General features: G+C 52.3%; 2 protein-coding genes across 4 annotated transcripts in view; one reads left to right on the forward strand and one right to left on the reverse strand.

Moving 5' to 3' along the window:
- The first annotated feature begins 1,444 nt into the window (after nt 1-1,444).
- DPH7 (diphthamide biosynthesis 7) lies at nt 1,445-10,373 on the forward strand. Its single transcript, XM_027687459.1, has 9 exons — nt 1,445-1,588; nt 2,004-2,143; nt 2,613-2,700; nt 3,402-3,496; nt 5,021-5,187; nt 5,995-6,067; nt 6,831-6,896; nt 7,049-7,221; nt 8,338-10,373. Exons 1-9 carry the CDS (start codon nt 1,451-1,453, stop codon nt 8,943-8,945), a joined length of 1,548 nt encoding a protein of 515 aa, XP_027543260.1. The 5' UTR covers nt 1,445-1,450; the 3' UTR covers nt 8,946-10,373.
- A 786-nt stretch (nt 10,374-11,159) lies between these two features.
- MRPL41 (mitochondrial ribosomal protein L41) overlaps nt 11,160-11,957 on the reverse strand; it is a 1,440-nt gene continuing 642 nt past the window's right edge. The window contains exon 2 of one of the 3 annotated variants that reach the window (XM_027687462.1): nt 11,160-11,780. In XM_027687462.1, coding sequence (XP_027543263.1) covers nt 11,358-11,765 — 408 coding nt within the window. In that variant the 5' untranslated portion in view covers nt 11,766-11,780 and the 3' untranslated portion in view covers nt 11,160-11,357. Of the gene's footprint in view, nt 11,924-11,957 lie in introns of all 3 variants that reach the window. The other 2 variants (XM_027687460.1, XM_027687461.1) reach the window with 2 other exon arrangements.

Consider the following 11,957-nt stretch of genomic DNA (forward strand, 5'->3'; position numbering starts at 1 on the left):
AGGGAATCGTTTGCATGTGTGTTCCCTGTGAGAGAGCTGGGGGAGTTCACACAGGAACACTTCCATATGGAGAACTCCACAGAGAATCTGTTCAGAACAGAAGTGCTTTGGGAAGAGATTAAAGAGCAGCTGAAATGAGCAGTAACAAGTTGCCAGGACCAGCCAGTGCCACCTGCGGCTCTGGGGGAGCTCAGGGGTGAATAAGCCGAGCTCCCATCTGGGCTGGTGACCTGTCCCTTGGTACAATGGCACAGCAAATGGCACAGCAGCTCCTGGAAGGGGTTTCAAACTCCAGCCACCTGCACTCAGCAAATTCCTAGATGTGATGTAGCACAGATGGCTGAATATTGGGTGGGTTTTGTACGGGGAGGTCGTGCTTCAAAATTCTGCTGGAATTGTTTCAGTGGTATCAATGTGCAGGGAAAAGGGGATTTGGGTATTACAAGTCTGCTTGAACTTCCAAAATGCACTTTGCTCAAGGCACTTGAGGGAAAAAAACCTGCTGATGGAAAAGGGGGAATGACATATGGACAAACAACTGTTTAAAAGATGGGAAAAGAATAGTTGAAGGAAGGGCTTTTTAGTGGAGGGAAGTAAACAGTTGGATGCCCAATGTATTAAAAAAATAATTGGGAAAAGTAATGAGTAAGGAAAGTGCCAACATCCACTGAGGAAGCTATTCAGTGTAATAAAATAATAAAGGCTGAGTGAAGAATTGCAGAAGGATGTTATGAGGCAGACTGGCAGAAGAAATTCAGCGTCAATAAAGGTAGTGTTGGTTATGAGAAAACACCAAAAGGCAAGGCCTTGGCTGTTTTCACTCAGCAATGACACCTCTGGGTTGTGAAACACAGTCCTGCGGGAATTTCTGCCTGGGGAACAGCAGCAATCCAGGCTCCAGGGGAGGGCGGGGGAGCAGAGCCCAGCGCGGGTGTGAATTGCTGGGTGTGCTGCACCCCGAGCGTGAAGGACCCATCCTCCGTCTGGGAGAGGAGTGGGGGGAAAGAGGAAAAGGGAAAGGCTCGGGGCAGGGGGTCCGATCCCTCCGTGCTCCGGAGCAGCCGCTGCGAGGGCACAGCGATGTGTCTGCTCTGCACAGCGGTGAGTGCCGGGGGCTGGGGAAGGTCTCCGGGATGCACAGGGAGGATGCCGAGGGAAGGCTGGCGCTGGTTCTCTCTCGTGAGCAGCTGCCGGGTTGCCAACAGCGATCCCGCACCGGCGGGGGCTGGAGCTGCATCCCCTTCCCTGGGGGAGACGCGTTGGGAGGGAGCTGCGACAAAATCAGGACGATCCCAGGCTGTGCCGGCAGACCCGGCCGGGCTGGGCAGCGTCCCCGCGGGGAAGGGGCGGCTCTGAGGAGGAAGGGGCGGCTCTGCGGGGCAGCCCCGCCCCGGGCCCGCCCTGACCGGGAAGCAGACGGGCGGTGCCGCCCCGGAGGTGCCGCCCCGCCATGGCCGCGCCGTGCCGGACCCGCACGCTGCAGGTGGTGGACACGGAGTTCAGCGCGGACGCCGTGGAGTGGTGCCCGGTGGAGGGCTGGCACAGCATCCTGGCCTGCGGCACCTACCACCTGCGCCCGCCCGCAGAGGTGAGCCCGGCACCGCCCCGGGGAGAGCCCCAGCCCCGGCCCTGTCCGCCCGGCACCGCCCCGGGGAGAGCCCCCGGCACCGCTCCGGGATGAGCCCCATCCCCATCCCCGCCTGGCACCGGGGCGAGCCCCCATCCCCGACTGGCCCCGCTCCGGGGTGAGCTCCTGTCCGCGACCGGCCGCGGTCCTGATCCTGGTCCCAGTCCCGATCCCGGTGCTGCCGGTCAGTGCCTTGTCCCGCTGGGGTGGCTCGAGGTGGGGCTGAACGGGCCCCTCCGGCCCCGACAGGACTGTGTGGCTTTTATCTCTCAAGGGCTAAAGCGAGAGCCTCAGCCCAGCTCCTCCTCGCCTCTCCTCGCGGGTGGGGAGGCAGGAAGGGTTAATCCCGCCCTGTTCTTCCCGATGTTTGGCACAGAGCGATTCCCGAGGCAGCTCTAACGGGGCCTGTGACCGCACCGGGCGCCTCTACCTGTACCACTACAACGAGGAGCAGCCCTACATCCCACTGACCGAGATCCAGCGCATCGACACGGCCGCTGTCCTGGACATCAAATGGTAACGCTGGATGGGCCAGGGCTGGTGCCACCCTGGACATCCTGCCCCAGCCAGGCCTGGTGCACAGCAGGGGCTCCAAGGGAATCTCTCTCGGCTCTTAGCATGGCAGCAGCAGTAATATTTACCACCCAAATGGTTCCTGACTTGCTGGAGGGAAATAACTTTCTCGTTTGTTCCAGTGAGCAAAGAGTGCCTCATTTCTGTGTTGCACTTTCTGCTCGTTTGTTGAGCAGCTGGTCAGTGATTTTGTACCTCATTTATTTATATAATGGCATATAGTACATTTCCCCTACACCTAATTCCCTCCATACAGGTTTGTGGCAACATGAGGAGCCTTAGATTTTCTTAACATGAGATCTTTTTGGTCACGTACCTTCTCCTTGTGTATCTTGGAATAAAAGTTATGACTCTGCTCTCCTCCTAAAATAGAAGAACTATGGACATTCATCACTTTAATTTGGTCTTTTAGGTGCCACGTTCCCGTTGCAGAACATCCCATGGTTGGCATTGCAAACTCCACAGGCGCCGTGGAGTTTTGCCACCTGACTGGAAGTGAGGTGGGTGGCTGCAATGCCTGCTGCTGCTGTAGCTGGTGTTAACCCAGATTTGATACATTCCTATATTTATTAGCAGTGTGCAGAGGCTTGCAGGAAAGCTGGATGGTTTCCATGGCTGTCTCAGTCTGCTTAGCTTTTTAAACACCTGTTTTGTCTTCTGATGTTTGTGATAAATTCTATGAACTCGTTCATGGCACCAGAGAGTCAGGCTGGGCTCTACCCACCTGCACAGTGGGAGATGAGAGGCAGGAGGGGAGCAGAAGCAAACCCTGGAACTGTCACTTGAGAACAAGGATGGATTAACTGGTAAACAGCAGAAGGTGCAAAGTTGTTGGAAGCCAGGAGGAATGATGGAGTGGGGTTTCTTTTTTGGTGAGTAGGGAGTGATCAGAACCATTCCCAGAGAGCGAAGTCTGTAAGGAAATCCCACAGTCAAGTTGTCATTTCTCCTGGACTTCATCATTCCCTGAGAGGAAGCAGAGTTTAGGGGTGGTTTGGTGGGAGATGAGCAGCAGAAGGGTGGGATCCTGTGTGGGCACATTTGCCCCTCAGCTGGCACTGGGTGGTTGTGCAGTGCTGTGGGTCCCTTATGCTCACCAGTCTCTGGAAAACAGAGAATAAGCAGTGGGAATAAGCAGTACACCCGCTGTTACAGACCTGCTGTCTTCCCAGCCTTAACCCACTCCTTTTGTTTCCAGTAGAAGAACAGCTGCATGTTGGAGCCACGCTTCAGGGTGGATCTCGGCGCACAGCGACTGGCCTTGTCCTTGGACTGGTCCACGGGACGGGAGCAGTGGTGAGGAGGGGAGTGAAGGCTGGCTCAGGGTGTGTGGGACAGCTTTCAGGAGAAGCTGAGGACTTGGATGAATGAGTCTTTAGTGGTTTTGACTTTCTCCATCCCAGTGTCCCTGGTCCTGCTCTGGAAGTTGCTGTTTCCCGAGCAAGGGTAACAAAGGAACACAGACATGTACTGCGGCCACTGTAACAAGAGCAGAGGCTAAAACAGCAACAAATGTGAGGTTGTGCTCTGGGGAATGGCAGCAGGTGAGCCAGGGACATGTCTTCTGTTGCCTTTGCTAAAAGGAAAGACTGGATGGAGATGGATCCACTGGTTTCAACTCTGCTTTTAGAACAGCTGAAATTTCAATGTGAAGTTCTGCTTAAGAACTGTTACTAATAGCACATGTAGGAAGTTTAAACGTGTGAGAAACAGGAGAGAACTATTTTGGAAGTGGCTCCTTCCTCCCAAACACTCATACATGAGATTTCAGAAATGGCATCACTGCAAGAAATACCCTGAATTAGCTGTACTTTGAAAGAGGGGAGGTAAATGTGTCCTGTGAGTGCAAACAGAGAGTGGTGCCTTTGGTGTGAGGCTGGAAACTGAGGGGATCAGGCAGGCATTGCTTAATGCTCCAGGGCAAATACTTAGTAGGTTTTGCTAATTAAAGCTGTTTCTGTGCATGTTGTTTAATGAATAAGTAGAATTCCCAGCTAGACTTTGTCCTTCCTTACATTCCTTTTTGTCTCTGTCCTTCTTGATAAATGATTATTGCAGTGATGAAAAGTGCCTTTAAAGCCTGTCACTTTTGTCACTTGAGAGACCAATACTTTCTCCTAGAAACCAATAATTTCTCTGCAGAAAGGGGGTGACCCTGTATCTCTTATATGGAAATTTGGGAGATTCATTGTGTAACTAACATTCCATGTAGAACTGGAAAGAAGCCCTGAGCCATCAGGGCAGTACCTGCAGTTGCAACCAACTAAATAAAAGGGACTTAGTTCATGTCAGGAAATGTCAGAAAATCTGTGCACTGGGAATTGCAGAACTTTTGCCAGTGCTCCAAGGTCACTGTGTCCAGAAACTGCAACTGTACTGTGGCACAGGAGGAGAGCAGGAAAGGTCAGGATCAGCCAGTGCTTCGATAGCAGGGGAATAAAACATTTCTTTGTACTCCAGAAGAGGGGAGAGACTCTGAAAGGTCCTTGCCAGTCTGATTTGGAGGGAAAAAGAAATCACTCTTCATGTGGAATTTGTTTATTGATGTAATCTCAAGCATGTGAGAAGTCCAGTTTTGCATCTCAGAGAAGAACAGAGCCGAGGGTGGTTCCTTCCCTCCCATGGGTGTGTGTGGTGGCTCCCCGTGAGATCAGGGAGTGGTGGTCACTGGGGCAGCTGATTTTAGGGTGGGATGGGCTGAAGCTGAAAAGAATCATATGAATGTGTCATTCCTGCCATTGTGCTGCCAGTTCCTGTCAGTGTTCAGCTGAGTCAAACACGATTCAGTAATTCCTGATGTTTTCCCTGTATCCCCTGTAGTGGATGTCCTTTGAGAGTGATCAGCAGTGATTCAGAGGGGAAGCTGAACCTTTTCTCCATAGATGAATCTGCTCCTTCTGTGCATGTCCTGAGCCAGTGGGAAGCTCACAAATTTGAGGCCTGGATTGCTGCTTTTAATTACTGGGACACCGATATCGTGTATTCAGGTCTGTGTGGGCTGGGAATCTTCTCTGGGAGCGTTGGGCAGGGGGCATCTTGTTTAGGGATGTGTGTTCCTTGGGATTTTACTTTCCAGGGTTGGGTGTGCTTTTATCACACCTCTTGAAAGAGCTGGAGCCTCTGCTGGGGGTAAAAGGCTTCTTGATGGTGGGGAGTAGTTGGAGTTAAGTAGGAGAAGCTGTACCCTGTAAACTGTGTTTTGGGTGGCTCTTGGCAAAAGAGATTATATTCTTTGCAGTGTGCAAAAGAGACAAGGAGCTTTCTGAGTCCAGTGCTTTTGACTTCTAATTTTTTTTTCTTAACAAAGTAAGGATATTGTTAATGCAAGTGTTTTCTGTGATGATGGATATTGTGAACCTCAGTGTGATGTTTGGTGTGTCTGTTAAATTCTAAGAGACCCCAGGGCTGGAAAGCATCAGCTCTGTATCACTGGGTAGGAAGGGACCCACAAGGACCATCCAGTCCAACCCCTGGCCCTGCACAGACACCCCAACAATCCCACCCTGTCCTTGAGAGCATTGTCCAAACGCTCTTTGAGCTCTGGCAGCCTTGGTGCTGTGCCCACTGCCCTGGGGAGCCTGGTCAGTGCCCAACCACCCTCTGGGGAAAGAACCTTTCCCTGAGATCCAACCTGACCCTGCCCTGGCACAGCTCCAGCCGTTCCCTGGGTGCTGTCACAGGGAGCACAGGTTGGAGCTGCCCCTCATGAGGAAGCTGCAGACTGAATTCTTTGTCTCAGTGCTCTGTGCTGTCACTGGCTGGTGCTGGGGGTCACAGTGTTTTGTCCCTGGCAGGAGGGGATGACAGCCTGCTGAAGGGCTGGGACACCAGGTGCAGTCCAGAGGCTCCAGTGTTCACCAGCAGGAGGTAAGTGCCACTGTGCCCCTTCCCAAGCCAAATCCAGAGATGTGCAGTGCCAGTGAGGCCTGGTTCTGCCTGCCTTGGGAAGTGCAGGCATCTATTAGTTTTTTTCATCGGGACAACTTCAGGTTGAAACTTTCTTCTCTGTGTCCTTCAGCATAACTGCTGACTTCCACAGGTGAAGGTGGTGGTACCTTCTTTCTAAGAGAAGCATCCTTTCTAAGAGAAGGATTGACTCTTATTTTGGGATTTTTTAATGTGTTAAATGTGGATATCTTATTATGGAATTTTTTTTAGAAAATATGTTGTTCTCCACCGTTCATTTATTTGAAGTGATCCCTTTTCTTTCTCTTTTTCCATCTTTTAAAATATGATTAAAGCAATATAGACAACTCTCCAGTGAAATTCTGTATGTAACCTTAAAATACACTGGGCACTACTGCCATGGAAATATTAATGTTGGGAGTAAAGTCTCCTGGGAATGCAGTTCTTCTGTTGAAATTCTTAGGGGCTCTGAACAGCAATTTATGATGTAAATATTGCTAGAAAATACCTGTGCTGAGAGACTGTGAGAGGGTAAGTTTTGCCCTGGGCAGGCTGTTGGACTATGTAGATGGAACTCTGCTTGGGTTCACTGGACTGGAAGTTGATCTCACCTTCCTCTCCTTTCTGAGACTCCTTGATGCAGTAATCCTTAAAACTCAAGGGAGAATCCCTTCTCAAGGTGTGCATTGCTGTCTGTTCCCTCTGCTCTGTCCCTCTCCTGCAGACATTCCATGGGTGTGTGCAGCATTCAGTGCAGTCCCCACCGAGAGAACCTCCTGGCCACGGGCAGGTGAGTCCCTTCCAGGTGCTCTTCCCTGGTGTGACCAACCTCCTCTGTTACCTGAACACGCTGCTGCCTCTGCAGAAATCCCCTGTGATCTCTCCTGACCTTCTGTGCTTGTTGCCCCAAATCCTCTGTGTTGCTGTTTGTGGTGTCTCCAGCTACGACGAGCACGTGCTGCTGTGGGACAGCAGGAACATGAAGCAGCCCCTGGCTGACACCCACGTGGAAGGAGGGGTGTGGAGGCTGAAGTGGCACCCCACGCGGGATTTCGTGCTGCTGGCAGCCTGCATGCAGAGTGGATTCAAGATCCTGGACTGCCGGGGGAGCCTGGGTGAGTGTGCAGGGAGCAGAGACGCTCCTGGGCTGCCCTGCTGCTCTCCTGCCCTGCCTCCAGGTTCATGGGGGAGCTCCAGCTCTGACTTTCTAGAAGCATCTAGGTGATATCCATAGACTTTTGTTCCAGCTTTCCCAGCTCTGTCCTCCCTGCTGGCCTGGCTGGGTTGTGCAAAGGCCCTGTCACTGTTCATATGTAAATCCCTCATAATTCCTTTTCACGGGTTGGTTTTGGTGAGATGAGCTCAGCTGGTCAGAGCATGGCGCCAATAACATCAAGGTTTGATCCCTGTGTGGGCCATTCCCTTGAGAGTTGGACTTGATGGTCCTTGTGGGTCCCTTCAACTCAGAATATTCTGTGGTTCTGTGATTACCTGTTGACACAACCACTCCAGTTTGTGTTCGTTGTGAGGGTTCACAGAGGTTCTTCTGAATGTCAGGTGGTGCTTTCTTGTCAGCAGGAGTCACTGCCCTGCTGGGGAACTGGTTACTGCCTCAGGAAGGAGGTGCTGAGCAGCCTGGTTGATCCAGAATAACGTGAATAAGCCCTTTGTGTGAACCGGGAGGCGTTTCCCTGATGAAAAAGCTGTTTGCATTCACATTACAAATGCAGTTCTTACAGCCTTCTTGGGTTTCTTCAGACCTTGGGCAGCTTAGGAAATGAGGATAATATTTCTCCTGTATAGGGAAGGCAGGAACTTGATGTCCAGTTACTGTCAGTTAAATGCTGACAGCTCATGGGAGGAACGTCTGCAATGAATTAATAACCAGGACCTGGCTTGGAAATCTCCCAGGTGTGTTCCTGGCTCAGTGGAGACCATGGTGTGATCAGTCCTGTCTGTCTTGAGCCTTTGTGGGTATTTTGGATAATGAGGCTGTTAAAGCTCATGCATGTTAAACCCTCTTCTGCTACTGACCCAGGGAGAATCCAAGCCTTTGAGAGGTGGCTGAGTCAGTACCTCCTTCCTCCTGGAACGCTTCACCCTGTGGTGAAGGCGGCAATAATCAGAGAACTCTTCCTGTGGGACACAGCCAGTACTGGGATGGCTGCTGAGCAGCCACAAACCACAGCTGGATTTTTGCTCATTTCATGGTTTTATTTTCTTTTTTAAAGCGGAGAACACAGAGGAGTGTGTCATCCTGTCATCCTACGTCCTGCACAATTCCCTGGCCTACGGGGCTGACTGGTCCAGGCTGTGTCCCAGGGATTCCTTGCCTGCAGCACAGGACCCTGCTGCCATGTGCCAGCCTTCAGAGGAGCTCCCGGGAGCAGAGGAAGGAGACGAGAGGCTGAATTTGCAGGTCCAAAACCTGAAGATAATTTATGAATCTCCTACAGCTACTTTTGATGTGATCCTGGATGAGGAGAGTGAAGGCCCTGCCGTGCCCTTCGGAGTGGGGGCAGCTCCCAGGCTGGGTGGGGATCCTGGCCTGGTCAGGGGCTCTGCCTTAAAGGGAAGTTTAGACCTGGCTGGAGGCCCAGATCCCAGCTCAGCCAGTGGCTCTGAGTCTGGAGCCAGGAGCCCCAATGGAACAGGCCTGGACAGCAGTGGGGGCTCGGCCAGGTCCCCAGACAGCCCCAAAGAGACGAGCATCGTGGCCACTTGCTCCTTCTACGACAACATCCTCCATGTCTGGAGGTGGGAGATGAGCCTGGGGACCACTCCTGACGTGCCAAGTCCTGGATCTCCATCCAAAAGAACAGCTGAAAGTTTGCACTGACCAGTCCCAAGGGAGAGGGGCAGGAAAACTCCTGAACTGAGAGTGACAGCTGAACTTATCACCCTGCCTAACTCCTGCTGGGCCTTCCCAGTTTTATTGCTGAGCTTGGGAGTCCTTCAAGGCCCACACTGATGGAATTCCCGGTGTTTTATTTTCAGCACAGGGGAAACCCTTTGCTTAGAGGCCTGTGGTCAAGCACAGACAGCTTTATTTAGTTTTTCCCTTAATGTCCTGGTTCCAGGTGGGACAGCCCTCCTCTCACAGGCTTTGTACCTCAGATTTGGATCCTTTCAAGGCTGGTTTGCATTTCACATTGATCTGTTAAGCCTGTTCTCCTCCTTCCATCACAAACCAGACTGTGCTGCTACGAGTAAACCCAGCATGTGATCAGAAGGTTCCCTGAATGTCTTGGAAGAGCCCCTGAGCAGAGGCTGATGTGTAAACCAGTCCCTTGAGAAGAGCTCAGGCAGGCCAGGCACAGTGCAGTGTGCTTGGAGAGATTTTTAACAGCCATTCTGGTTCAGGAGGAGGTGCAGATGGAAGTGTTGTGGTGAGCAGGGCCTTTCTTGTGAGGGTCCTGCTGCACCTCCATCATTTCCCATCACTCCTCCCCTGATGGCAGTTTCCCTCATCCCTCCCAGGTGAGCACAGCCTGGTTTAGATAAACCCTGTAGTGACCCTGCCATCGTTTAGTGCCACTCAACTGCCCCCCACAGCCTCTTGTATCCAGCTCATGTTTTCTGCTCTCCACATTTAAGTCCAAAGTCAAGATCTTTCAGTTTTTTAAAGGTGAACAGCTTTAAGATCAAAACCTCCACAAAGTTTAAGTGGTTTTTCCTGACATCTTTTTAAGTTCAAAATATGTACAGAAACCAAAACCTGAACAGCATTGCCCAAACTACCTCCAGGAATGGCTGCAGGATTTCTCATGGTTGCTCCATTAGCTTTCTTTCTTCACTGTGAAGTATCAGCAAAACACCCTTTCTGGAGCATTTTATCTATCCCTAGAAACAAAAAACCAGCTTAAACTAGGTAACTAAGTCTTAGCTTGGGTGGTTTGTCTTTGAATGTCCTAAAGGATGAGTTGTCTGGGGGGAAAGAAACACCAGCAACAGATCTCTGTGTAACAGTGCTGCATCCAAATGAGATCCAGATGAGAACTTGACTGCTCTGAGACCCCCTGCTCAGGGGTGAGTGTGTATTTTAGAAAAACACTGAGCACTGTTACATGAGGATTCATATTAGTACTGCAAACAAGAGCTTTTCTTAAAAAAAAAACAAAACAGAACATGCTATTTTTGGATGTTTCTAAAATAAAGCCAATATAAGTGATTTATTTTTCTTGGTTGTTTTGAGGTTTAAAAATCAAAGGAACTTGGCTCAGGCTCGGAGGGCACTTGGTGAATGTTCTTTGGGAGTCAGAGCGGACAAGCCGGTTTCCTGGGAACATCCAGGGTGTGTCCTTGTAGCTCTGTTTTAAAGCTTGTAACGCTTTTTATTGGCCTGTGAGATGGAGAGGAAACAGCCTGAGGGCAGCAAAGCTGGAGTGCTGTCACTGGGATCAGACTGGGGCACTGGTTTAGGCTTTAGGCCAGTCCTTGCTTTGCTCAGAATAAAGAGGAGACTCCAGCTACAATCTGCCTTCACATGGGGTGTGGGGGCAGCGACGTGGTGAAGACCAAGCTGGAACTGGTGTGAAAGGGCACAGGATCTGCTGCTCCCCAGCTTTGCATTGCCCCAATCTCCAGCCCCTCCACCTGCAAAGTGTCCTGGCTGGAAAGTCTCTGAAAGGAAGAGCTGAGGTGCTGCACCCAAAGCTGAAGGCAGAAAACCACCCCTTGTGTATAACTTTTACTCTGATGAGCTTCACAGGAAGTGAAAAATGCAGAGTTTAACTGGAGTTAGAAAAGCTGTGCCTTCCCTTCCCCCACTGTGGGTGATCCTGCACCCTGTGCCCCTGCGCTCACTTGTGTGGGGATTTGGGGCTGCAGGACTCGGATCTGGGAGCCAGAGCACCACCAACCCCTCCTGGCCCTCCCCAGCCCCAAAAATATGGGCGTTTGCAGACACCACCTTCAGGACTCAGACTGGATGCTCAGAGCACACACTGAACATGCTTCCCGTCTCCCAGAGCGAACGTTTTCATCCTTAATTTAACTCTTAAGAGTTTAATTCTTAAACTTTGCAGTACTTTGTCTTTAGAAACCTCACGGGCCCCTCACCCCAAGAACCTCCAGGGAGGGCTGTGCTCTCCAGGCACAACTGTGTGGAATGAACGGCCAGTTTCCCCCAGGATTTAAATCACACATTGCAGAGGGACAAGGTGGAAGGATCTGCTTTAATGTCCGGTGCCAGAGCCAGTCCCGCGAGTGCCGGTCGTGCCTCGCCCCCGCCGAGGGCGCTGCTCGTTCCCTACCGCGCGTAGTTCTTGGGGAAGAGCTGGAAGAGCTTCCCCTCCTGTGTGGGCTCGAAGCCGTACTTCTCCAGGTTGTCTGGGTCGAACGTGCCGTCCTTCACGTCCTTCTCGATGCGCGGAGCCACCAGCTCGTCGAAGAGCTGCTTGGCCGTGGCGGGCGTCTCGGAGCCCTCGGGGGCGCGGTACGACACATAGGGCCGCAGCTTGAAGCCCGTCAGGTCGGGCACTACGAACTCGGGCACCATCTCCTTGACAAGGAGGAACTTCTTGTTGCTGGTGAGCACGCCCAGCTTCTTGGCGCCGCGGCCCTTGTTGAAGCTCCGCGGGCCGCGCTTGCTGGTGAACGGAGACAGGCGGTCAGCGCCGCGCACCAGCCCGCGGGCCAGCTGGGACAGCAGCCCCATGGCGGGCACCGAGGGCTCAGCGAAGACGGAGCTGGTCAATGAGAACAAGGCCGCTCCCTGAGGGCACTCGGTGGCTCAGGGGAGCCAGAGCCGCTCCCTGAGGGTAGCGGGGACTCAGCGCGGCCGGTCCCTCAGGCTCTCCCGAGCCGGGCCGATACCTGAGGGCACCGAGGGCTCCCCGGGCCGGGCCGA

The sequence above is a fragment of the Neopelma chrysocephalum genome, unplaced genomic scaffold (assembly GCF_003984885.1).
Source record: "Neopelma chrysocephalum unplaced genomic scaffold, ASM398488v2 Primary Assembly neopelma1_74, whole genome shotgun sequence".
NCBI lineage: Eukaryota > Metazoa > Chordata > Aves > Passeriformes > Pipridae > Neopelma > Neopelma chrysocephalum.

What these genes read in the sequence shown, in the direction of transcription:
- DPH7 (XM_027687459.1), top strand. Translation starts at nt 1,451, where the DNA reads ATGGCCGCGCCGTGCCGGACCCGCACGCTGCAGGTGGTGGACACGGAG. An exon ending in TCCACGGGACGGGAGCAGTG is followed by an intron (nt 3,497 to 5,020) that starts GTGAGGAGGGGA and finishes TATCCCCTGTAG; the next exon opens with TGGATGTCCTTTGAGAGTGA. An exon ending in GGACTGCCGGGGGAGCCTGG is followed by an intron (nt 7,222 to 8,337) that starts GTGAGTGTGCAG and finishes TCTTTTTTAAAG; the next exon opens with CGGAGAACACAGAGGAGTGT.